The 26,114-nt window shown below is 40.1% G+C and overlaps 5 protein-coding genes across 9 annotated transcripts; 1 reads left to right on the plus strand and 4 right to left on the minus strand.

Annotated features, from left to right (window-relative positions):
* The first annotated feature begins 2,653 nt into the window (after window positions 1–2,653).
* LOC116196380 (protein RMD5 homolog) lies at window positions 2,654–4,436 on the plus strand. The gene is made up of 2 exons (XM_031526068.1): window positions 2,654–2,850; window positions 3,073–4,436. Exon 2 carries the CDS (start codon window positions 3,076–3,078, stop codon window positions 4,225–4,227), a length of 1,152 nt encoding a protein of 383 aa, XP_031381928.1. The 5' UTR covers window positions 2,654–2,850; window positions 3,073–3,075; the 3' UTR covers window positions 4,228–4,436.
* Window positions 4,437–4,455: 19 nt separating this feature from the next.
* Window positions 4,456–5,209, minus strand: LOC116196385. Its single transcript, XM_031526075.1, has one exon. The coding sequence runs from the start codon at window positions 5,047–5,049 to the stop codon at window positions 4,531–4,533; it is 519 nt and encodes a 172-aa protein (XP_031381935.1). The 5' UTR covers window positions 5,050–5,209; the 3' UTR covers window positions 4,456–4,530.
* A 132-nt stretch (window positions 5,210–5,341) lies between these two features.
* On the minus strand, window positions 5,342–7,737 carry LOC116196379 (protein trichome birefringence-like 12). The gene is made up of 4 exons (XM_031526067.1): window positions 7,134–7,737; window positions 6,571–6,708; window positions 6,178–6,427; window positions 5,342–5,958 (listed from the first exon to the last, which is right to left on the minus strand). The coding sequence occupies exons 1-4, from the start codon at window positions 7,652–7,654 to the stop codon at window positions 5,665–5,667; spliced, it is 1,203 nt and encodes a 400-aa protein (XP_031381927.1). The 5' UTR covers window positions 7,655–7,737; the 3' UTR covers window positions 5,342–5,664.
* A 475-nt stretch (window positions 7,738–8,212) lies between these two features.
* On the minus strand, window positions 8,213–14,361 carry LOC116196377 (fatty acid amide hydrolase). Of its 4 annotated transcripts, none has more exons than XM_031526062.1 (22): window positions 13,925–14,361; window positions 13,731–13,827; window positions 13,558–13,651; window positions 13,268–13,377; window positions 13,083–13,143; window positions 12,713–12,900; window positions 12,496–12,625; window positions 12,320–12,397; window positions 11,802–11,949; window positions 11,578–11,690; window positions 11,423–11,498; window positions 11,113–11,184; window positions 10,655–10,706; window positions 10,242–10,310; window positions 10,069–10,152; window positions 9,783–9,886; window positions 9,547–9,639; window positions 9,325–9,393; window positions 9,158–9,222; window positions 8,750–8,811; window positions 8,553–8,648; window positions 8,213–8,462 (listed from the first exon to the last, which is right to left on the minus strand). In XM_031526062.1, the coding sequence occupies exons 3-22, from the start codon at window positions 13,634–13,636 to the stop codon at window positions 8,400–8,402; spliced, it is 1,812 nt and encodes a 603-aa protein (XP_031381922.1). In that variant the 5' UTR covers window positions 13,637–13,651; window positions 13,731–13,827; window positions 13,925–14,361; the 3' UTR covers window positions 8,213–8,399. The 4 variants fall into 4 exon arrangements, with proteins under 4 accessions (XP_031381922.1, XP_031381921.1, XP_031381923.1 ...); XM_031526061.1 differs by having other exon boundaries at window positions 8,255–8,462; window positions 13,731–13,819; XM_031526063.1 differs by lacking the exon at window positions 13,731–13,827 and having other exon boundaries at window positions 8,255–8,462.
* A 210-nt stretch (window positions 14,362–14,571) lies between these two features.
* Window positions 14,572–21,451, minus strand: LOC116196378 (fatty acid amide hydrolase-like). Of its 2 annotated transcripts, XM_031526065.1 has the most exons (20): window positions 20,944–21,449; window positions 20,389–20,495; window positions 20,194–20,254; window positions 19,709–19,896; window positions 19,494–19,623; window positions 19,312–19,389; window positions 19,072–19,219; window positions 18,496–18,608; window positions 18,340–18,415; window positions 18,144–18,215; window positions 17,843–17,894; window positions 17,591–17,662; window positions 17,412–17,495; window positions 16,807–16,913; window positions 16,589–16,681; window positions 16,209–16,277; window positions 16,053–16,117; window positions 15,524–15,585; window positions 15,214–15,309; window positions 14,572–15,081 (listed from the first exon to the last, which is right to left on the minus strand). In XM_031526065.1, the coding sequence occupies exons 1-20, from the start codon at window positions 21,020–21,022 to the stop codon at window positions 15,022–15,024; spliced, it is 1,812 nt and encodes a 603-aa protein (XP_031381925.1). In that variant the 5' UTR covers window positions 21,023–21,449; the 3' UTR covers window positions 14,572–15,021. The 2 variants fall into 2 exon arrangements, with proteins under 2 accessions (XP_031381925.1, XP_031381926.1); XM_031526066.1 differs by lacking the exons at window positions 14,572–15,081; window positions 15,214–15,309; window positions 15,524–15,585 and adding an exon at window positions 15,610–15,764 and having other exon boundaries at window positions 20,944–21,451.
* Window positions 21,452–26,114: the final 4,663 nt, after the last annotated feature.

Genomic DNA, 26,114 nt, shown 5'->3' on the forward strand with positions numbered 1-26,114 from the left:
TTTGGTTGAAAAGTTCCGACTTAATCTTATCCATTATCACGGTATTAAGTTCCAACTTAATCTTATCCCTTCTTCTATGCAGTTTGAATTTTGCAAAGAGCCATTCAGTTTTGTGGGTCATGTGTAGAAAAAACTAACGTAAGATGGTCAAAAACAGATAATTGAAAACTATTGGGTAAGGAAATTGAGATAAACAGAAATATTTGTGGTTTTAATGAGAATTTATCATAGATATTTTTTTTTCGGTAGAAAAACGGGGCTAACGCCCAGAAAAAACACCATCATAGGTATTCTTAACATAGGGAGACCGTGTCATTCTCATCCACCGTTGGATTAAGAACCATAAATGGGAAACGCAAAATGGACCATAGAAATTTGTTGAATCTCGTAATGTAATCAATATAATCGTGCCAATCGAACTAATAAAAAATCCATCATTTTACGGCAACTAACTCGTGCCAAATTTTATAATACAATCAATTCAATCATGGTAATTGAATTAGGATAATAAGTGATTTATAGGCAATAAGCGAATCTTCAAAATAAACACTTTGAGCAATCGCTCCCAATTTCTTATCACCACCAAAATTTGAGGTTGCCAAGGCCACCTGGCCACTAGCCAGGCGCTTATCATCCTTCCCCTCATCTTTTTTTTTTTTGTCATTTTTATTTATTTTTAATTTTTTATGATGATTCTCAATTAAGGAGTAAAAATTAAAGGGAGATGCTGCAACTAAGGAACTTCCCCCGGTTAGGCCTTTCCTGAGATACAAAGTTGGCTCGGATGAGACCATAAACTTATGGGATGACCCATGTGGAGGCTTATTAGGTCGGGCCTTGCTTGGCCTAAACAGATATCGTGTTGGGGCAGGCTAGATACAGCCAGCCTTGTCTGACCTATTAAGCCCGTTAAGATTTAAATAATAATAATAATGTAAAAAAAGAAAAAATAAATAAAAGTGTTTGGACTTAGGAATTGAAACTTGTGGCGTTTACGTTATTATCTTTAATTTTCTTTGGTAAAGTCGACTAAATGGAATGGATTTGAAGGAGGTATATTTATGCTTATTGGTCTATCAAGCCGAGCGTGAGTGGCCCAAAAAGAGTGATGTGTCGGCCGAGCCAATTTTCCACGACCCGTACAGGTAATGGGTTGGTTCGGCAAGGTGATTAGGGCTTCTAGCGAGACAGGCAGATACACCGCTCAGAATGAGTCCGAATGTTTCGGACTAAGAAGGCCAGTGGTTCTATAGAGGAAATTTGTTCGATTTGCGAGACACATTCTGGGAGAATCTTTCATTTGTTGGCTTGTCGTTTTGGATCAACCTAGTGCCAAAGACATATTGAGGGAGTAGGGATCAATATTACCAGCTTTGATTTGCGAGTTTTGTGGTTGCGATGTCGAAATACTACATATAAATTCAACATCCTTTACACATGTTCTTGTCATTTTCCTCTCATTTTTAAGATGGATCACAATCAAGCCAACAACGATAATATTATTAATTTCATGCAAAATCCCAATTTCTCGTCTCAAAATTCAAATTACCCAAATTCTCAATGTCCATACTCCGAACACCCAAAATTCCCGATTCATCCAAATTTTCCGATTCATCAAAAGGAGTGTTAACCTTGGTGATAAACAAAAGCATCGACAATTGCAGGCGGATTTGGTAGAACATCTTTGGCAATTTCATAACCGTAAAAAAGGGCATGATCGCCAATGAATTATCAATTCGTACCATTTCAATGTTTCAATTATGTAATATCGTTCTCTATATAACGTATTTTCTAATGTAGTATTTAAATTATACAATGTTATTATTAATCATTCGATCTTATCTGTAATAAATATATTTTAATTTTTTATAGTTTTATTGAAATTTAAAATTGAAAAATAAAAATAAATATTAAATAATTGCGATTTTTATAAAAATCAAAATGCTAATTTATAAATACTAAATTAATAAATATGAAAGTATATTTTTAAAGAAAAAATCAAGTGGGGACGAAACGAGTGTCACAAAATGAGACTTGCATTATAGAGGGAGTCACAATTTATTTTTTATACCACTTTGCTTACTTGGCCACATGTAGGGCCTCCAGAAGGGCAATTGGCCCTTGCACCGCGGATGCTCTTAGGCTTTGTGGATTTAAGTTTTGTTTTTCTTCGTGAGTTTTGACGGTATTCTCTTGGATGAATGGCTTGCACATAGATGCCCTTTTTTATGAAGGAAAAAACCTTCTTTGACCAATTATGTAACAATTCTAGGACCAAAGTGAAAAAAAAAAGTAATGTGGAGAACAACGCTAGACAAAAAAAGTTTAAAATAAAATCAAAGAGATACAGTGGTTAATTATGCAAACTGACTTTTTTGCTGCCAAATATTAAAACCTAATTGAGAAAATCTTCTTCCCCCTCCAAATTTCATTTTAATCTTAGCCGTAATTCTTTTTTTTTTTGAAAATTAATTCTGATTAAATCGAAAATATCATGCAGCTTATTGGAACGAAAAAGTTGATGCTAGGACTAAAGTGAGCAAATTATATAACTTCAAGTACTAGGCTGAGAAAATAAAAGATTAGGACGAAAATGAAAAGGCACTGCTAAGGCTGAGGACTAATTATGACATTTTCTGTTTCATTATATTTCACGATTCTCTCCTTCTTCCACTGTTGCGTGCCCTAGCCCCTCTCTGCGACTCCCGATGCTTGCCTTCACCCGCGCTTGCTGTCACCTCCGATCGCCGTCTTGACTGACTACTGCGAGTAAGCACCGTCGTCTTAGTCTCGCTCTTCCTCACCTCAGTGGCCACCGGCCACCGGCCGGCCCTGAAACTCCACTGTCAGGTTAGACACTCACAACGGGGTACTCTTCTGATTAGGCTCGCTTGATTAACATTTCGGTTGTACATTTCCTCAAGACATAGAAATCAAGAATCTTTGATCTGTTGCAACTGCCATTAGAAGTGAGTGAGATTGATTAAATTTTGTTTATAGGATTCTTATAATTGCACGTCTTGGCTCTGTTGGATGTTTGTGTTCAAGAATCTTTGGTTTTACCCTTTTTAGGATATGGAGGTTAGTACAATCAGAGATGGATTCGACCGTGTAGTTAAGAAGCAGAAGCTGTCTAATTCGAAATCGCAAGAAGTAATCGATCACGTCGGGTGTGAGATCAGGGATGCCTTGGCAAAATTCCATTCGGTCGAGGATCAAGCTTTCAATCAGAAATCCATTCTGTCGGATCTTAAGAACAAGCTCAATGCATGTGGTCCGCACAGCATGCTGGAAGGTGTGCAGAAGGAATTGAATGCCAACATCGGCAAGTACATGAAACTCCTCGAGAAATATTTCAATCCTGACATATCAAAGGCATACAGGAACGTCGATTTTGACTTCCACACGGTGAATAAGATACTGGTCGGCCACTTTTATCGGCAAGGATTGTTTGAAATTGGCGATTGCTTGGTGAATGAAGCCAGGAATCCCGAGGCAACTGAGTTGAGATCCCATTTCTGGGAAATGCACCATATCGTGGAGGCATTGAGGGCTAAAGACATCGACCCCGCGCTCAAATGGGTCTTAGCGAAACGCGAGAAGCTTGCTGTCTGCGGATCAAATCTTGAGCTGAAACTCCACAGACTCCAATTCATGGAGATTCTGCAGAGAGGAACCCGAGTTGATGCCTTAAATTATGCCCGAACTTGTCTTGCTCCTCTTGCTTCCCAAAAGTTGGATGAATTCCAGAAGCTGATGGCTTGCCTCTTGTGGCAAGACCGGCTCGACTCCTCGCCTTATGCCGAGCTGACAGACCCTACCCACTGGGCTAAATTTACAAAGGAGCTGACCCAGCAGTTCTGCAGCCTCTTGGGCCAGCCCTACGAGAGCCCCTTAACCGTGGCTGTTGCAGCTGGATCCGAAGGGCTGCCCACCCTTCTAAAGCTCGCCAATGTGATGGCTGCAAAGAAGACCGAGTGGCAGGCCATGAAGCACTTACCAGTTCCGGTGGAGTTGGGAAAGGAGTTTCAGTTCCACTCGATATTCGTTTGCCCGGTGAGTCGGGATCAAGCCAGTGAAGAGAATCCCCCAATGCTCCTGCCCTGCGGCCACGTCCTTTGCAAGCAGTCGATCATGAAGCTCTCGAAGAGCAGTACACGGACTTTCAAGTGCCCGTACTGCCCAGCTGAGGCTGCGGTCACACAGTGCAGGCAGCTTTACTTCTGATAGGAACCTCTTCTTCCTCTGGCTCTGCCCTCTCAGTTCTCACCCTCTCAATAATTAGCTCGAGTTACTCGGAAATGTTGATAGTGATGATTTTTGTTACAGAGATCATTTCTGGTACTGTGTATATATAGATGATTTCTATACACATGTCACCTCGAGATATACGCGCGTTTCATTACGTTTCATGTATCTATGATTATTTCAAATCAGGGAGGGAGCAACCCAGAATGGACAAAAAGAAATTGTCATTTTAACTGCAATTTCATCTGACAAAGAAATCAATTTACAGCAGATTGACAAACTTCACATATCCTCGGGGAAGCCCATCAATCTCTTCAGCCCAGGAAAGAATGATGAACCGCCATTGGACCTTGAACCTTCCTTGTCCTCCACTTCATTCAGGTACTCTTCGATCATCTCCTTCACAGACCTCGCAGACAGGGGTTGAAACCTCGCGCCCCAATGACCCACAAACTCCTTGACCAATCCCCACCTCTCTTCCTCCTCCATCCTCCTCCACTTCTTCCTCATCTCCTCCTCCTTGAAAGAGACAGACTTGCAGATCTCAGAGAACAGGACTTCCCTGCTCTTCTTCATGGCCTCCTGCTTCTGGGCCTTCTGGATGTTGAGTTTCGCGAGCTCAGCGGCAAGCTCCGATGACAGGGCTGCATCCGTGAGCTTCTTGCTGGTGCAGGAGATGGGAGTTCTGGGCTGGAAGGTGAAGTGCAACTGGTATGGTGGGGAAGACGAGGGATGGTGTTGCACTTTCCTTGGAAAGGGAAGGGTGTTTAGGGAAATTCGGTGGAGGCTTAATGACGCCATTAGAGGGTCGTAGGGGAATGGGTGAAGAGAGATGTAACGGGAGAACGGCAATGATGGAGCGCGGCTAGGGTTAAATATGGTCGAAGAATCAATGTCGGCCCAGGTTTCTTTTTGCCAAATTTACAAAATTGTCCCTCCCAGTTTTATCACGTGTTCAAGTGGTGACTTTTTCTAGTTGAATGCAGACAACAAACTATGCATTCGGGAGACTCATCTCTTTTCCTCGTTCAATTTCCCTAACTCATGCACGTTCCGTAGTGAAGCGGTCTCAACATGGAAGGGAAGGTGCTCATCAAACAAAAAATTTAATCGTATCGAAATCCGACTCATGTTCTACATAGTTAGCATATCCATCCCGCAGGTTTACTGGAAACCGCGCGATAGTCTTCCTCGCTATCTTTTTCCTACATACAGAAAATGAAGCATATGAAAGAACCGAAGTAATGAACCGTGCTCTCTAACAGTCCAGAGCATCTCTCGAAAAAATGACAATGTTGTTATCTATGATACAGTTTCTCAGTAAAATCTAGTAGGCCCGATTCAATTTACGAGCATATTTAACTCATCTTCTCTTGCTTCTTTCCAAGCAAAGCTTCCAAGTATATTGGAAGGCCTTCAGTGTCCCAGTCTTTGACTCTCAAAGCTGTGACGGATCAACTGGGCCAATATGTCGACCCATGTGTCGGGCACGCCAGGTAGGCACCAGTGCATGCAGTCTTGGCCCCACTCCTGCACTGCGTCCTTCTTCCCCAACCAAATGGCAGGGTGGGCATCCGCTCTGAACTCGCTCAAGTGAGTCAGATCGAGTACTCGAATATCGCTTCCTTGAACAGCCTCTCTGATGAGATTATTCAGCAGCCTCGCTTCTTTGTTTACTCCATTGTTGCTGGGATCAAACCACATGTCAAGCTGCTCAGGTCTTAGTATCTAATCTAAATGGTAGTCCTGGAAAGTTTTTAACATAAAAGTGTTCTCAAAAGAAGAGTATTCGTAAGAAACAGCAATGACAGAATGATTGTTCTAAACTGGATTTTAACAAGTTATATTTGGAAAACAGTTCCAGGAGTGGGTTATCATAAGAAAACAATCAACAGGAATGAGAGAGTGAAGAATGATGAGAGTTCCTACCTCAGATTCCTCGAGCGGCTTATCGAAAAGGCAACTCCCATTTTGATTCCAGTCCCCGCCGTAAAAATGCCTTGGTGATTGCAACCTCCAGAACTTAAGCGTCTTTCTAGATACCACTTTTTGGATGTGATTAACCATATTCCGCAGAACGACTTTAAACCCATCCAACATCTCTAGGGAAGGAGCTATTGGTTTCCCTGCCTTGTAAAAAACCAGAGGCGTCTCTTTCGGAAATTTGTCAGGGCCCCACCTTTTCAAAATCAGTAAACAAGTCTTCATATCAATGGTTTCATAAGTTCAAGATAATAAGACAGATAGCACGCCATGCAGATGGACTGATCTTGCAGATTATGCTCAAATGTAATGGAGATCGAACAAAGAGAAGCAACTTACCAATGACCAGTATTGAAAATCAGGACATCATAGAAGTTATCGATGTGGGCCCAATCATCAGCAGGAATATCCACATCTACTCGATAAACGCCTTTCGCTTTCACTTCACCCGCATGTGCAGACTGTTCTGGGTGCCACCTTTGTTTGATCAGTCATGAGCAAGTGAGGTTATACAACTCAGACGCAAACAGTTCTGACACTAAGAATAGTAAGCAGTCTGAAAAGCAACTAAAAGTTTGTCGTTTGACCATCTTCATTCGATTCCGAGAATCAATGCTAAACTGAACATCAGCAGATTTCGAGCAAAGCTAGACAACGATAGATCAACACCCGTATTGACATTACAACTTAATTCGAGCGAGAACACCATCAAAACCCTTTCTTTATCAATCGAAACATTCAAACACGATCTCCATTGCAGCTTTCTAAAGGAACTCTTTGGGTCTTTTCAGCTACCAAACTGCTAATCCAGTGCTACCAGAGAGCATTTCAGCCGACCAACAGATAAAACCAATCGACAACGTTAAAAGCAGACTCATTGAAGAAAAAATTCACCATCTTACCCGTAATTCGCCAGCAGAACTGCGCGGTGATACGCCACCGTGACGTTGAATTTCGGGAAATGAGCTCCCCTCCAAGCCCCTTTCCTCTTCCATTTTTTGGCCCCTGAATCAGCCGCCCGCAGAGCACACAGAAACGCCACCACGAAGTTCTCGTTCAACGAGTCCCCGACAAACCCAATGTTCCTGTTCCTCATCAGGGTCAGGAACCGCGTCGGGTCGACACGGTCCAGGGCGCAGCCGTCGGGCACCCACTTCCAAGAATTGATCGCGGCCATGTTCTCTCTCTGGTTCCTGAGGCAGTTCCACGCGTTCCTGTGGAACGGGCAGGTCTCGTCGTACAGGGGCTTGGGCTTGTTCGGGTCCTGGACCCACCTGCCATTGAAGAGGTTGCAAGACGGGGGTCTTGGGAGGTTCTGCGGTTGAGGGCGTGGAGAAGAGAGAAGGGAGGAGTGGAGGAAGAGAAGGGTCAGGACTACGAAGACGAGGAGTGGGAAGAGTGGAGATGGGAGCTTCGGAGCCATCTCAGATCCACCACCATCTGTAGTATTGCTTCCCTGCTTGATGGCTGATCGCAGAGATGGAGAGGGAGGGAGGTAGGGGGAGAGAGAGAGAGAGAGAGGGAGCCATGGAAGCTCTCTGTGCGGTCCGGTCGAACCGGTCTGATTTGATGGACCGTTTTACACATCGACTCGGATTCATCAGACTCCACTGAGCCGTCTGGTTCTTCCCCAACCCGGAATGAACCAGATTGAACTAGTCGAATATTCAGTTTATTCTCGAGTTTGATCATCGTTATCGGAAATTAATTATGGAGATCAAATCCGATCCATTTAGGCGGCTATTGAGTACGTAAATTCTAACCCGTTAAATTCAATTCAATGTTTTTCTTGATAGAAAAAATATGATTGAACATATTATTTCTCTCGATTAAGCATTAGAATTCCAGTTGTCAAACCCCACCGCTAAAAGTTATTGAAGTTTGAATTTTGTTCGTTCGATTCACATAAAGTATGACGAGTCGTAAATCGGGTATCATCAGACTCTTGTTTCTGGATTAGACTGCCTTATTTGATGAAGAATTGAAAGAACCGCTAACAGTGACTGGAAAATACGAGTGATGATTCACAGGAAATGTTCGAAAAGCACCTCAACGAGTTGTCTTTGGGGATCAACTGGTGATCATACACAAATTGAGACCAATCACAGAACCTATATAAATATATATAGCCATCGATGGGACGATACGAGAATCAGTGTTAGCTCGGTTCAGTTTGTCTTCAGAACATCGTAAAATGATGCAGGTCTCTTCTTAGAACCGGCACTGAGTTCCTGATGCAAAGGATAAAAAGACGGTTCTAAGAAAGTCTTTGTAGAAATTTTTCTTGAAATAAAAGAGAATCAGGTTATATATACGGATACCTCGACAGCAGAGGCAAGACGTAAAAGTGAAGCTTCGCCCCATGGGCGACCTATCAGTTGCAAACCGATTGGAAGGCCTTGCTTATCGTACCCGACCTGAAATTCAACATAAAGCGAGAAGATGAGTTTCATATTTTTATCGGAGAGCAGAGCAGTGTGCATCGATACAATCTAAACAATCAGGGATGGGAACTGACAGGGACAGAAACGGCAGGAAGGCCAAGAAGATTTCCTGCCAGGATGAACCGCATTAGGTAACCTGAAACAATGGAGCCAAAGTTGAACAAAGGTCACATTTGTATCGATATTCCTGTTGAATACTTACATTGGCCGTATGAGGTAATTATCAAGCATTTATTCTGGATAAAAAGAAAAACAGATAAACGAGGATAAATGATAGGCGACAAACTGTCAAAGAAAGCAACCTGTTTTACTATGCTGTGTTCCACTTACGATTCCTTTCAAATCCGTATCATAAGGAGGTGCGTTAGATTTTTCCAGATCGGTTAATTGTGGCTTTTTCTTTGTCCTTGGGGAAAACTCGGAATATTTATTGGTATAGATGTTCCCAACCTGTAAGAACGATCGAAAGGTATGGTACGAACCTGTAACTTGCATGTCTGTCTCCCCATATTTAAGAGCACTAGTCGGTATTTTCGGTGCGGTCATTCTGCAGCACATAGCTATCAAAAAGTCATTTCACAGAAAATTAAAGCACAGGCAATTCAAAAGCTAAAGCAAGAACGAGCAGGGCAAGTCACATTTAACATACCCTGTTGTTGGGGTCACTATGAAATCAACCTTTTTGAAAATCTCCATGTGATGATGCATTACTCTTCGCCTGACATTAGCCAACAGTGTATAATTACAACAAAAATGAAGGATTTGATTGGACAGAGCACGAGTATCAACCCTAAAACTCCATTTAAGTGAAACAACTCCACAATATCCCTACTTCATTGAGATTTCAGATATATTAGTTTCTACATCTCACCTCAGACACTGGGAAGCTACGTAATCAGATGCGCTGAATGAGCGGAAAAGAGCCATACTGATCCGCGTATCATAAGTCAGTCGTGTACCTTTACTGAAGGAAAAGGGAGAGGAGACTAACTAGTCAATATAATAGAACATGACCTCAGCAATTAATAACTTCAACTTCTGAGTTGAACAGAAAAAGGAGGAGGAGAAAAAAAAGAAAGAACATTGGGAGTTGAATAGAAATCTAACCCATCCTCACAGTCGGGATTCAGTGAAGCCATTGTTTCAGACCCAATCGAAACAAGATGAGCTGTCCGCATCTCGTGCAGCTCAGGTATAACAATCTCTACCACCTGTGCCAAACCAGTGAAAATAAATCCTCATTAATATTATTAGAGAATATTAAAAAAAGAAAAAAAAAATCACTGTTCAAGATGATGCCACGAGTAGGTGTAAACTTCTGCAGGTATAAACAATGCTAAAAGCAATAATTGAGAGTAAGGTGATACTATTATTGTAAAGCTGAGTAACTTACTTCACAGCCATAGGTCTTGGTCAGCTGATTAAGAATATCTTCACACTTATCGGAGATATCAGTTGTATGTACATCATTAAACCACTGCATGAGATTGCTTGTAGATAAATAGAGCTGATTATAATCTATTTAATGTAACTCCAGTCAGTAAAATAAGAATGAATATGAATTACCCCAGTATATTTTCCAAGTCTCAAGGACCCGATTTCACTTGCTGCCAAATTAGGCAAACAAGGCGGGGCCTGTGAAGAGTAGGCAAGATCAGTGTTATTATTTAAAAGAGCAGAACGACAGCCCATTATGTGGCTATAGAGTAAAGAAGATTGGGCAGTATGCTTCAAGTTATCTAAGTTCGTAAGATTAATCAACATTCTGATATCACCACAGCATTAAAAGGAAAAGCGAAAGAGATAACTAATCAAGATTATGATAGATACGAACTTTTCTGCAGAATTAAAAGTGAAATCAGCGATTCATCTAAGGTTTCTGATTCAAAAAGTAGCCGGTCTCTGATGATTATCAGGATATAGTTACTTAAATGTGCAATTCTAAGGTTTTTAGGCTGCTCCGGGATCTATGGACTTACCGGTCTCAAGCTGATTCTATCTGCAGGAGATGCCCCGAGAATAGCAGCATACCTAGCGTATAAAGCAAGGTCAGAAAAAGAATATAAAACCATTCTGAAATAAGTCAACATGCATAAATCTCCAACGTGTATGATCCCTTAAAATATAGCACGAAGAGTTGAAAAATGCTTAAAAATTCTCAACAAAATTCTTTTATCTACTTGAATAGACTAGATCCAAAAGATTTCATCTGGTATGAGTGTTCTTTTTTATTAATCCCAAAGGACTCGAGAGAGTTTCGAACTAAAGAATCCATGGATATGGGTTCTGTTATGGCCGAGGAAAATGGCAATTGGCAAATAAGTTGAATGAAATACAATAGAGTAACTCTGGAATTACCATACATGGAGAAAGCTTTTCAACTCAAGATGTTTAAAGTTAACAATAAGCAGCAAAATACCATGGATCAGATGCTTACACCAGCATGACATCCTCAACAGATGATGCAATTGGTCCGATGATCTCTACAGTACCTGAATCACATAAAGACCTGCCATAAAACCAAAATCCCAGGAAATAGTGTAAAAATGAAATTTCGTGTCAATAAAATCACAAACTAAACCTGATCTCTTTTCAACATGCTTGAACTGAGAAAACAACAAAACTAATCTGCCTTATATAATTCAGAAATATAACGATTACATACATTACATCCAAGAAACTATTAGTATTTGGCCAAAAAATAGAAACTATAGCCTTCAACATAAACAATATATAACTACACTAACCCAGTCATATCGGTTCGCCCATACGTTGTTTTCAAGCCCACCACACCACAAAGGGAAGATGGAATTCTAATTGAACCTGCCTTTCACATGAATTCAAATAATTAGGATGCTTAATTAATTAATGTAAGCTTGACTACAGAGGTTATTCGTACAACCTCCACCGTCAGTTCCAAGAGCAGCAGAGCATAGTCCAGAAGCTACAATTGCTGCAGGTCCTGATGAAGATCCACCCGTGTACCTATCTAGTGCATGAGGGTTTCTTGTTGTTCTGCATATGAATAAACATTGAGGTAAGTAATCTTTATCATCACTAAATTCATCATAAAATTAGGCCATTAACTAAATTGTCGTATATATTGCAGATTTTTGAAAAACTAACCCATAGTTCGGATTATTTCCAGTTGTTCCCATTCCCAACTCATGCATATTTGCCTTGCCCACAAAGATCACACCGCAACTTCGCAATCTCGAGACGGAGACTGCATCTGCATTGGTCGAACGGACTTCATCCATCCATGTAGTTGCGCCTGTAATATGAGATAATTTTACATTACAAGCTGGAAATCTTGAAAGAGGAAAAAATTAACCTGGTTCTCGTTTGAGTATTAAAAGAAGTTGGATAATTTTATATTTACCACACATCTTAAAAAGAGGGAAAAAAAAAATAAATTAAAGCTGCTCTGAGTTGTGTATCTATAGAAGTTAAAAGGTATTATGTCTTGAGTGCGATTTGCCACAACCTAGGTCAACCAGTGTGACCGCTAATGTGCTCGAAAAACAGGCCCAAAGTTACCTGAATTCATCAGCCAGTGCATTATTCATATGCCAGGATGTAGCACCACAAGCATTAGTTTGCCAACAATAAAGAGGAGGAAAAGAAGGTGAGCCGGCACTTACCCTTAGCTATAAAAGGGTAAAGGCCTATGTCATCCTTTATGGCCACAAAAATCCCATCCAATGTCGATAATGGCCTCCCTGAATAAGAAACCATTGGGTTTGGTTAATCAGAAAAATCTGAAGATTAAGAGAAGATCAGTACTCCCCAGAAGAACCAAGTGGAAGAAAAACCATACCTTCTTCAAACCTCTTAGTAGATGCCACAGCTTGTTTTCGAACTTCTTCAGCATCAAAGGTTATTAAGAGAGGTGCTGGAGGTTTTTCGTTATTGAAATCCTCAATAACTGCAATGATGCGTTCTGCCACCTAGAATTATAAAACATAAATCTTTTGTCTTTGCATTATTTATTTGCCAAGAAGAACTTTTCTATGATGCTTATGAAGTTGACTTACCATTGATGGGGTGACAAGACTAGAGCGGTATGCATAAGCAAAATCACGTATCTTCCAATATCGGAATTCAGTCAGCTCAGAATTCAAGGAATCGGCAGGATTGTATTCTGGAAGACATTTTAGAGCAGTTTCGACCCGCTCTTCAGGTTTCCCATCTTCTTCCAATAGAAACGTACCAGGCTCTGGATCTGAAAGATAATAACTACATTAAAAAGGGAGAAAAGAAAATAGTTAAGAAACTTCCAATAATATATACCAAGTTTAGTAAACTAGAAGTCTACCCTCTGCTTCATAAACATTCCGAGAACTTCAGCTAAAGATTGGTAACGGCAAGAAAAAACACGAAAGTGGTGCAGTATAAGATGAGAACCTTGAGGAGGAAATTCGGGTTTGAACATCGGGGCCTCTGGTATAACAGTATTCCTCAAAGTCTGTCATATGAAACAGCATCATTACTCTACTTATTCTTCAAAGCAGGACTTTGCCCATTGGTATTAAATTGTGCAAGATTTACTCATAATGGAGATAGCAGGTATGGGAGATCAGATTCCACACCTCAACCATCTTGTTCTGCTTCTTCAAGTAGGATATAATGGCTGGACCAATTACCGGCGCTTCGATAATCTTGATGAACAACTTCAATACGAGACCAGTCAAGTGGGGAGCTGAAAATCATCAGACCGCAATTTTGAACTTCACAAGGTGCAGGACTAATTTAAATTGTTTGATCACATCAAGTAAATTGCAGAGCGGCGGTTCTACTCACAGAAACTTTGCAAGGGTCCCAACGTTCATACCCATATATAGATTCACATCGAATGTACATTACAGGAAATGTAGCTGACCTTGGATGACTTCGGGTTCATACTTGACTGCAGACAAGTCGACATCCTTCGCCGGCAGCATAACACGCTTCTTGCCCATCTCCCAAAAATTGGCCTTGCACAAGGAAAAACACAGAGTCGTCACAGAGACGTGATCAGACAAATGATCGTGAAAGGCTGAGAAGTTTTCATACCTTAAAGCCAGAATTTTGCTGACAGTGAAGAGAAAGAGAGACGGAGACGTCCTGCTTTTTTGGTTGAAAAACTCAAAGGGTGCCTATATCTGCTTAGCTACCCATGTACACGAAAGCAATTAGAGTGCCCGCCAAGACGAGAAAGGTGAGATTGGTGTTGAAATTGACGAGCTCAGAGAGAGAGAGTAGCTCACTGATTTGTCGGGTTCTTCTGTGTAGGCAGCACCATTTGCCGTCCGCTTCAACCACCATATTCAATTCGATCGTCATCTCTCTCTCGGTGGTTGGAGCAATAAGGAGCAAAGGGTCAAAGACAAACGCAGTGAATTCAGCCCTCTTTTTCCATCGTCTCTTTAATTTCCCCTGTTTCTCGGGAGGGCGATCTTGGGTTTGGTGTAATTGCAGCGAGCTGAGGAGATGCAAAATTGCAGACAAGCTAACGACACTAGAAAGGAAACATTGGATCGGACCCCGAGTAGAGTCAATTTTACTACTTTTCGGAGTTCAATCTCCTCACATAAAATATATGGACCCGAGTCGAGCGGGACCGATTGCCTTGACATGCCCGCTTTGATGCGGAGTAGTCCCGGTCACTCATTGTATCTCCGCTCATCAATGTCAAAGAAGGATTAAATCCGCATCGTGAGCATGAATCGGGTGCGATATTTCGTTTGCTCATGTGTCTCTAGCTTCTCAAAATTAGCCTGCTGGCATGCCATGAACAGTAACCTGTGAAGTGGCCCCAGGACATCGAAATGACGAAACCTTGTTGCAAGTTAGGTGGGCGAAGGACAATGATGGATTTAATTTAAACATATGGAAGCGAGTAAAACCACAAGGATCGGAGAAATGAGAACATCAATGGTACGAGATCGCAGATAGGAATGAGAAGTTCGGATTCAAGGATTCGGGTAAAATCTGCATATATGTAGTGCCAGGTGTGTCGCTTATCCGAGTGTAATCTGATTATCGGAGCAGTGATATGACCGACAGCTCCGATGATGAGTCGTTTCCGGGTGGCTGTTTCAGGTTGTAGTAGCTCATCCACCACATGAGGTGAAAAGGGAAACTCCTCCCTAGTTAAGGCATGCTCTGATAATGGAAATTCTCCAATTTCTTCTGAAAAATGTACTCTCCTATACCCGGCAAGGAAGGAATCTTCTGCACGAACGCTATTCGCGGACCAGAATCCTCATATTACAACCTTTTTATTTGCAGTTGAATCGGGACACTCTCACTCATTACGGCTGGTGATTGACAGTGACCAAACAGAAGCAACAATTTTCCAGCTTCAGTTTGCTTGCAAGACATCGAAGAATGATGCAGGTCTCTTCCGAGAAGAACATAGTTCCTGGACACATGAGAGAATTGCTTATGAATAAGTTTCGTTGCCAATGCCAAAATTCGGTACAAAGAAATCGAGTTTGCTGGGAATCGAATCCTCAAATAAAGTAGGACATCTCCTACGTTATCCATTATTTACCTCAACTGCGTAAGCAAGACGTAGAATAGAAGCTTCACCCCATGGACGGCCCATGAATTGCAGACCAATTGGGAGGCCCTGTTTATCATACCCAACCTGAAAATCCCAGATTAAATTAATTAAGAATTGAAGCTTGAATGACATGACTTGAGCTCAAAAGTCAGTGCTTGGACTTGAGTAGGTCTCGAGATTGACTCGTTTTGAGCCCAAAAGTCAGTGCTTAGATATCAATGTTCAGCATTTTCACCAGATAAATATTATGATCAAGCGAGGTAATTATTGAGAGAATGCCTGACGTGCCCACACTTACAGGGACAGTAATAGCAGGGAAACCCAGGAAGTTTGCTGCAACAGTAAACCGCATAAGACTACCTGAAAAATCAATGGAGTTTGCATTATCACAAGAAAGAGTTTCCAAAACTGAACAGAACTACATCGACAAGCATAATCTATCAAAAGTTCCACAAATTTTTCTCGGAGCAAGTTCAGAGGGCAATAGTGAATCATCAAGTTACCTATGTGGTTTGTTTGCTAAAGCTTCTCATTTTCAGCTGTCATGCAAGTTAAAGCAGTTGGAATATCAAATGTTGCCCAGTTTTCCCCAATTCAATCTTTCACATATGGAAGATAGGTGAATGATTTTTAATTATGGTAGCTGTTTCTCGTGAAGGATTTAAAACATATAGAGCCAAAAGACTTGAAGATAAAAATTGCAGGAACAGTAGTATATGAGGGACAAAAAGATTCATAGAAAAATCAACCACGAATATATAGTGGTAAGCTCTGTGATCTAATTCTTGTACTCTAAATACTTCGCGCCAACAAAATGACTAATCAACCTGTGACTGGCAGATTCGTCTCGCCAGATGTGAGAGCGCTAGGTGGTATTTCAGGCGCTGTCATTCTGTAAGAGTGCATAAATCACATTATCTCAGTAATATGGTTGCAAATAGAGCAAACGGAAAGGTCATGTGATATATGCATCAGTTACTTACCCAGTTGTGGGCGATACTATGACATCAACTTTTTTGAAAATATCCATGTGATGGTGCATCATTCTTCGTCTAAGATCACTCATGAAGTGTCATTGTGAAACCCAAAAATATATACGTGAAAAAGCATTATAAAGGCACATACATTTACTAAATTGAGTACTACATCTCACAAACTAAGTGTTCTGTCATTCATTGTGAATGTGAGATCAAGGTCTTCTCTGATAATGTATGATTCATTTACAATCCTAAAACCTTCTACTTTCTGAAACTTGCCTATTTTCAAATTAAGGGGAAAAAATTTAAACATTAATTACTCTCTTGAAAAAAAAATGAGCTCTTTCAGGAAAATAAAGTAGGAGACCAAAACTGTTTTCCCTCACCTAAGACACTGCGCAGCAACATAATCTGAAGCACTAAACGACTTCAATAGTGCTATATTTATCCGTGTATCATATGTGAACTTCGCACCTTTACTGCATAAGAAATATAATTGTTAGTCGGATTTGTTTTGGTTAGTAATCGAAATTGAGGAATCCTTCTTCAAAGATGTAAGTTTCATGGATGTAAAAATTGTTTCAGGAGGCATTGAAAAAATAACCCGCTGTCCTCCCAGTAAGGATCCAATGAATGTATCATGTCAGTGCCCATTGCAACTACATGAGCAGTGTGCATCTCGAGCAACTCTGGTATTACAATCTCTACTACCTTGCACAACACAAAGTTACGAATTGCCTCAGGATGAGAAATTGTGTACACCATATTTAATAAAGACCTAAAAAGCGAAGGTGCAAGTATCATGAGAAAGTGGTGTAAATGAAATGACAGTATTAATTTTATTTTGATGCTACAATGAACTATGAAGAACTGTTTTTTTGTTCCATCTATGATGAATATAAGGACAAAAAGTCTACCTTGTGCGGGGTTAGCTGCTGTTTTCTTTTGAGTTCTGGTGATCTCTTTGTTTGGTTTTGGTTTCTTAACTCCATTTTTTATATTAGAACAAACCACTCCATAGGATGTTCTGAACCTACCATGCCTTGGACACTAGCTTCTAGAGCTACTCAATTAGCTACTTGTAAAGTGCAACTCAGCGATTTCTTTTCCCAGTTTCCTAAATTTTTTAAATGAAATACAGGAAAGCTTCCTCTGTCTTTGAAAATTAGGTGGACAATTATGAAGCATATGAAAGCAGAGAGGGCTTACTTCACAGCCATGGATCTTTGAGAGCTGACTGAGGATATCTTCACATGTATCAGAGATATCAGTTGAGTGTACGTCGTTAAACCACTGAAAAAGTGATGAACATAAATTCATGAATAAGCTTGATATTATCAGGAGTGACCAGAATAACTAAAATCAGCAGAAAAAAACTGTTCAATTACCGTGGTATACTTCCCAAGTCTCACTGGCCCGAAAATATCAGAGTTTTGCAGATTGGGCAGACAAGGCACAGACTGCAGAAAGTAGCACTTAAATGTTCAAGAGGAGCAAAAGAGAACAGAGTTTTTTAATCGTTCTAGAGCTCAATTCACATTGATCAACAATAAAGGAGGAATTGCATGGTATTGAAAGCACTAATGGGAAGTTGATTAGTCAATGAAACCACAAGATAAGCCCAGGATTCTTGCACTTACAGGTTGCAAGCAGATTCTATCGGCAGGAGAGGCACCGAGAATAGCAGCATACCTAGAAAAAGTAAAAACCAAATAAACTGAGGGACGTTTTTAAACTGCTGAAGTTTTACATTGGTAAATACTAAAGCAACAACTGAAAGATGGACATCAGAGAACTGTTAACATATTTTTCAGCAAAGATATACTAGTACTAGTCTAAATGCTCAGGCTTTTTGGCTCTTTGTCGCTTGCAGCAGAATTAGAAGGATACAACTGACAAAGTTTTAAAAGATTACTGCTCAATGAAAAAGGAAATGCTTACACCAGCATGGCATCTTCCACAGTTGATGTAATTGGTCCAATAATTTCCACAGTGCTAAAATCACAGAATGACCTACACAAGTAAAAAATCTACTTGTGTTAAAAGAAATAATCTTAGAATCACGGAAAATTGGCTTGTTCTAAGACTGTTGAGGCTTCCGTCAGAATGTGGTAGTTCTTTCCAAAATGTTGCTGACCCGCCAATATCTGTTCGTCCAAATGTTGACTTCAAGCCCACCACCCCGCATAGGGAAGAAGGAATACGCACTGAACCTGTCTTTCTCGAAGTTAAAGTATTAGCATGTTATCTCTGCAAAGAAAGTGCAGTATAACAATATGTGTAACAGTACAACCTCCTGCATCGGTTCCAAGTGCAGCGGGACATAGCCCAGAAGCTACAATTGCTGCTGATCCTGAGGAAGATCCTCCCGTATATCTGTCTAGATCATGAGGGTTTCTTGCAGTTCTGCAAAAGAAACAACAGAAAATTTCTTTTTTGGATGAAAGGGCATTCAAGATCATGTTAGCTAAAGTAGTGATGTACATATTACATCATGCTTAATGTATTAGGCTGGCACAACTTATTACCAGCTTAAGCATTTAAAAACTTAGTCGGTTGACACCATTGAAACACAGGTATTTGAAGTGAGCCTTGGTAACTCCTGATTTTGTTTATTTGTTCGGTCTCATTCGTTAGTTCGATGTTCGTCCAGGTCAAGGTAATGGCCAATTAATAGAAGGGCCAATAGGCAGCATAGAAAATACATGACTTATGCCAACTGAAAAAGTACCATATGACCGAGTCACAGCCAAGTAGCACAATTTTGACGGTGTTAAAATGGAATGGCAGAGCACACTACATTCCTAACAACACCAAATCGCATTAGACAACCTCTAGGTAAGTTCAACTTAGCTTCTTTGCAACTCACCCGTAGTTTGGATTGTTTCCACTTGCCCCCATTCGTACTTCATGCATATTGGCCTTCCCCAAGAGAACTACGCCACAGCTTCGCAATTTTGAGACACAAGCTGCATCACCATTGTCAGAACTGACCTTGTGCAACCATCTTGTACCAACTGCAATGAAGAAACTTATCAGATTACTTACTCCAAATAATTTAACCAATATAAATATCTATAAAGAAGGTGAGCCAGTTGCGAATGTTTACCCTTTGAGATATACGGATAACAGCCGATGTCGTCCTTGATTGCAATAAAAATACCGTCCAAGACCGATAATGGCTTCCCTGTGAAATAGAGGCACGTTGCTCTAAATCTTGTTGAAAATTTAAAAGAAGACTCGCCAAGATCCTGCAGATTAAGCTTGTAAAAATATGCATTATAGCCTTACCTTCCTCAAACCTCTTTGTTGAAGCTGCTGCTTGTTTTCGTACATCCTCGGCATCAAAGGAAATTAATAAAGGAGCTGGAGGATTTCTCTGGCTAAGTTCTTCGATAATGGCAATTATGCGCTCAGCAACCTAAAAATTCAAAAGGTGGTATTATGAAATAAAAGAATTACTTGGGCAGTAAATAAACCTGCTATTCTTCTGATGTTTCACTTACAGTGGCCGGGGTTACAAGCTTAGAACGATAAGCATAAGCATAATCCCGTATCTTCCAGTAGCGGAATGCGCTATGCTCTCTGTTTAAGGAGCTGGGGGGACTGTAGTCCGGGAGACATTTCAAGGCAAAATCAGTGCGATCTTCAGGTTTGCAATCTTCATCTAATAAAACCACATTGGGCTCTGGCTCTAAAAGAACTCAACGAAATGTATTGCAGTCACCTTGTCAGAGTTTTCACAAAGATGCAGGCTTGAAGAAATATGTTAAGCTGTTCATAAATAATGTCCTGATGATTCCTTTAAAGGATATAGCTTCTAGCTCAGAGGTTTCCACCTCTCAATAGTTGAGATACTAGAATTTAGAAGGTGAACCGAAGAGCGAAAAAAGAAGCGAGAGAAATGGCAATGTTAAGATCGTCTATTAGCACATCCCTACATTTTCCATGACTAAAGTACGCAGGATTAGCCAAAAAGAAGGTTAAGAACCTTGAGGAGGAAATTCAGGCCTGAACATCGGCGACTCCGGTACCTCAGTCATCTTCAAAAACTGTTAAGAGTCCAAATCAATAGCACAGTCATCACCATATTTGACAATGGAGTTATGCGAATACCGCCCCAGGAGTGTAAAGACAGTATATGTAGAAAAAGAAATGACAATGAGGCTGAAAGTCAGACCCATACATCCATTTTCATTTGCTTCTTCATGGAAGATATCATCAGCGAACCGATGACCGGCGCCTCGACAAGCTTGGCAAACAGCTTAAATAAGAAACCCGTCAAATGGGGACCTGCAAGTCAAGATTAGCAATTCTCGTGTCCAATCAAACACGATTTCTCCAGTTTTAGCTCAGAAATTGACATAGACATATGCCATTCACATGTTCAATTGCCTCGAAGATACGAATTTCCAGACGAAATACCAAATACAACCCTTTCATCTAATGGCGATTTCAATGCAAAAAGCTATCAGCTTGGTCCCTCCTAAACTTCACTACCTCTTCATCAAAATCACGCACTCAAAAGTTCTATCCTTTGATCGAAATCTGGATTCCGCGTTCCCGCTTGTATATGTCCAAATTAATAATACTTCTCATTTCTCAATGCAGACGTCTCCAAAGTTTTTCCCCTTGTACAAACTCAACTAACTCTCCCGCTTACCAGTTCATCTGAGCTCTGTCATTGATTTAGCGCATATATATATGACCCAAAAAAAAAAAAAAGAAGATGAAAGCTAACCTTGAACAACGGGAGGCTCGTACTTGACAGCGGACAGGTCCAAGCTCTCTGCTGGCACCATCACCCTTTTCTTTCCCATTTCGCAGCAAGAGGAACTCAGACCCAGTGAATAACAGAACACGGTATGCCCAGAAAGTCACCCGCTTGGTCACAGAAGCAAATGATCGAACGACTGATGGCCGGATTGCATATAGCAAGAAAACCTTCCAGCTCCAGGAGCTGAAAGGCAGAAGCTTCCGGCAGAGGAGTGGGACAAGAAGGGCGATACAAGCAGAGACAACTTTTTTCTTGGGCCTCGCACTTGTTCCTTCTTCTTGGTCGAAGTAGGCGACTGCCGATATTTGCGTCCCGTCCCTTTCCATGTGCATGCAGGGGACGACACCATTGAAGCCAACCAACTTGGGTGGTGACGTCAGCTCTGACACTGACGAGGCCAGAGAGAGACGGGATGGATTGGGTTTTGGGGGCAACAAGGAAATTGCAAGGTTGCACTTAGGAAATTCAGACATGCTTCTTTCTTTCTTGAGTCCACTGACACTTTAGTACTCCAAATTTTCAATTACCGCCTCTCCCCGACATGAATTTTTAAAATTAGAAATTTGGTCTTCCAATTTCAATTCTATCTAACATTTTAGTCGAAATATCAATTAGCTCAACGAAAATCTGATGTGAAGGCTCAAGTGACACAAACGGCATCAATTTTATGCCACGTTATCACCAAAATGACCTCGTTTTTCCTATCTGCAGCCCACAAAAAAAAAATGACGTTGTTCCAAGCTTCACACCCACAAGCAAACACCGGCGTTTTCAGCTTCCCTTGCCCAAAGATGAAATGTCATATGAGAGATCACCCTCATTACCAATCCATTCACTCCTAACTTCTAATACACCACAACCAACTTAATTCCATAGTTTCAATGCTAAAACAATAATCAACAAAGCCAATATCAAAACACAACCCTTAGCCTTTTCAAATCTATCTCATTGGTGGCATTCCTCCTCATAAGCTGATTGATCAATCTCTAATTAGGAGAGAAGTTTGACAAGCCAAGTTCATATTCCCATTAAAAATAACCGCAGCTCAAAGTGTTATTCCTTCACAATGGGCACCTATAAAACGCCATTCTAGGATTGCATTTGGTGTTGGAAGTAATCCTTAGAGCTCTTTGTCCACAGTAACATAAGATATCTTCATCAGTGTACGTGCTCCAACTGCTCCTTCTCGTGCTCTTTGGGTAGACGGGTGTATCCTCACGCACACGACGATGATTACAACAACTCCAGTGTGATTGAGAGTGGCAACTAATGGTGAGCTCCAAATTGGGATCGCAATTGTCTTCTACACTACTATATTACATAGTAATTTGAGGATTAGGGTTTTCAATTGGAGGAATTTGGAAATTTGAGGATTAGGGTTCGAAGTGGATGAAAATTGGGAATTGACTCGCAAGGGACTGAGTCGATTGACAATGAAGAAAAAATGACGTTTCAGTGTGGTATGGGATCAAGCTGAAAACACCGTCGTTTGCCTATGGATGTGAAGCTCAGAACGTCATCGTGTTTTTTTTTTTTTGTGGTATGCATATAGGAAAAACGAAGTTGTTTTGGCGATAACGTGGCATAAAATTCACGTTGTTTGTACCACCTAAGCCTCCACATCAAATTTCCGTTGAGCCAGTTGATGTTTGGACCAAAATGTTAGACGGAATTTAGATTGGAGGACTAAAGTGTTAGTGGACTCTTCTTTCTTCTTTCCTCGTTTGGTGTCCGTCTCACTGTCACTTGAAAAATGGCATTGGCAGTCTCGTGCAAGCAATAATATGACGGGGACAATTTCATAAATCTGGGCCAAAGACATGGAATTTATCGTAAACCAGAATTTCTTGGGCCCACAGGGTGAATGAAGTTTACAGATCAAAGATGGAGAAATTTTTAATAATTATAGCTCAAAATGATGTAGTGAGCAGAATTCTTAAGAATCAATAGGATTTTTACAATTGATAACGATTATGATAATTATTCATATGATTAATATCCGATTAACGTTAGTGTATTTTAATTGATTTTTTTTCTCGTATCACATAACGAGAAAGTATCACTGAATAATTTCTCTTAAATATGGAATAGCGTGAGTTAGCTCAATACCCCGATCAAGTCAAGATGGGTACTTGAGCTTCCATAAAAACCGATTATCCTGCCACCCTTTGATGGGAGCAGGCCTTCCCTTCTGTTTACTGTGATCAGATCTTTGGCTCCCGCGTAGCACAATACAGAATTATATACTCCTTTTATTCATTAAAAATATATATATACTCCTTTGGGAGTAAGATCGTGCTTTCCGAGCAGTAACAAGATTATGTTAATGGAGAGATCGAAAAAATCCAAACCAAACCGGCATCGTTTCGCTATGAATCCTAAAGCACGGGCCAACTGTAAAATGCCAGGCTCCATGGCCCAAAATGCCGTCCGAATTAAATGACGTTGACAGCTTATATTCGTAGCTGACGCTGATGGACTCCAGCATAGAAGACCCAACCTCAATCGTGAGAAATCTGTCACATCATTTTAGTGAAGGGGCCGCTTGGTTCGTAAATTGATCGTGGGATAAAAGTTCCACGAACAATCCACTCTTTCTATCACGTTTTGGGAGAATTTGGGGCATTGGAATCTCGTTTGAGGCTTTCTCGTTCCCTCTCTTCGTGAGAAAGTCTTTTCCTTCAAGAGAGGTGTCATTCTTGGTGCAAAAATCTTTCCCACCGAGAGAAGTATCATTCTTGGCGTTGAAGTTTTTCCCACCAAAAACTTGTTGAAGGCGACACTCTTACCCTCACGTAAGAGCATCGGCTTCAACTTTTTTTTTTCATTATAATTTTTAGGAAAAATTACACCATTAACATGATTTTTAACTATTTTTTCGCTGTAGTATAAATTGAAATAATTTCACCATACGTCACTTTTTTTTTCCCGCACAATATATCATTGGTATTCTCTCAAAAAAAGAATAGAATACTGACTTGGTGACTTTTTTTTGGGGGACTTTTGCTCATATTGTAACTTAAAGGGTCTAAAATAAAATAAAATAATATAAGAAGATAACTTAAAACACAATTTATAACACTCCGTTTGATTTTATAATCATGTTTTTATAAGTTTAATTATAACTTTAACTCTACTCACTACACAATAAAAATCAACAATACAATTATTACTTTTCATTTTTTTCTTTAATTTTTTAATTATTTCATTCAATTTTTAATATTAAATTCTCTAAATTATCAATTATTTTTTTATAATTTAACAATACAATTATTACTTTTTTTTTGGTGGACTATTTGGTTGGGGGATGATTGTTCCGTAGGATTCTCGAAAGCCCACAAACAGTCCGACCAGGAACTTGAAGCCCTAGAATCTTGGAATCGGCTTCTTTGAGCCCCAAAATTTGTCTTCTCTCGGTGAGAATGTCTTTCCCACCTAGAGAAAGAGTGCCTTTCCCACCAAGAATTTGTTGAAGTTGACGCTCTCGTCCTAGTGTCAGAGCATCCACTTTAAATTTTTTTTTTAATTTCATCACACAACACTATATTTATAAATTTTTATCACATAACATATATCGTCATAATTTTATCAAATTGTACGATATTTTGAAATTTTTTCAAGACATAATATGAAACACAATAATTTCATCAGATGGTACAAAATTTCAAAAAAAATTCATGGCATAGCATGATATTAGGATCAATGACCTAACGAATATCTGATGTGACCATGTATGGCTGGGATAATGTATTATAATTAATTTTCAAAAGGAATAATGTATGATTATTTATGTGCATTTATGTTTATGGTTTGATTTTAATTCTAATTATTTTACTAATATATTAAATTATTAGAGTGAAGGCAATATCGTAAAATGACTTTTTTAAAAAATTTTATATCAGCTCATTTTTCATATCAGATATCAAAATATCGCTTCACCTTGTACTTTCACAATAATACAATGTATTTTTCGGCCAACAGTAATACAATGTATTAACCAAACATAATAATGTAATATTTTGGGAAATCAGACATTTCTAAAAGTAATTTTTCAGCAGCCTAATGTCCTTTGTAATTAAATAATACTCGAATCAATGCCACCTATTAGTGTATCGTGCATTTATGGGGATTGGATCATTTATTGTATATTTATGATTCTTCCTATGTATATGTATCTATGCTAGGAAATATACTTAGTCAGTTTAGGAGAGTGGAATCTCATAGCTTATATATATGTATCAGTAGTATTGGTTGAAGGATGAAATAAAAAAATTTGCCCGATTCATTGGCAAATTTGACATGGTATCAGAGCCCCACTGGCCTGAACCTTAGAGCTTCTATTTCGACATGGCAGATACTTCGTTGGAGATCGACAACTCACCCAAGAAGAAATCTTCTGTTGGTTCTCTTGGAGAGAATTCTTCGGGCGAAAGGAAATCGTTGAATCCTTCGTCTCCCTATTATCTTAGCCCATCAGACAGTCCAGGAGCCCAGCTGGTTCCGGCCTCAGCTGTTCTGACGGGCGACAATTATGCAACCTGGGCCAAAGCAATAAGGCGGGCACTGAGGGCAAAGAACAAGACTGGTTTTATCGATGGATCGATCGTGCAACCAGATTCATTTTCTGCAGATTTTGACGTCTGGGATATTGCCAATAACATGGTTGTGTCCTGGATTTTTAATTCTCTGGATAAAAATTTGCAGAAAAGCTTGGCATATGTCAACGATGCCAATGTTATGTGGAGAGAGTTGAAGGAAAGGTACTCACAAGGGAATGCACAAAGAGTATATCAGCTCAAGAAGGAGATTAGCCGACTCGAACAAGGAGGTAATTATGTTGTTGATTACTACACTTCGCTTAAAGGGTTATGGGATGAACTTGATGAGTACACCGAGGCACTGAAATGTACTTGCAATGCTGCAAGAAACCGGTCGAAGGAGAAAGAACTAGAAAAGTTGTATCAATTCCTTATGGGATTGGATGAAGTCCATGCATCAATGAGTTCTCAAATTTTGAACATGGACCCTTTACCGACTGTTAGCAGAGCCTTCTCAATTATTAACAGTGAAGAGAAACGTCGGGCAGCATTGAAGAAGGAAGAAAAGATCATCGAGGGAGCTGCTTTTGCTGCAAG

The sequence above is a fragment of the Punica granatum genome, chromosome 2, assembly GCF_007655135.1.
Source record: "Punica granatum isolate Tunisia-2019 chromosome 2, ASM765513v2, whole genome shotgun sequence".
Lineage (NCBI taxonomy): Eukaryota > Viridiplantae > Streptophyta > Magnoliopsida > Myrtales > Lythraceae > Punica > Punica granatum.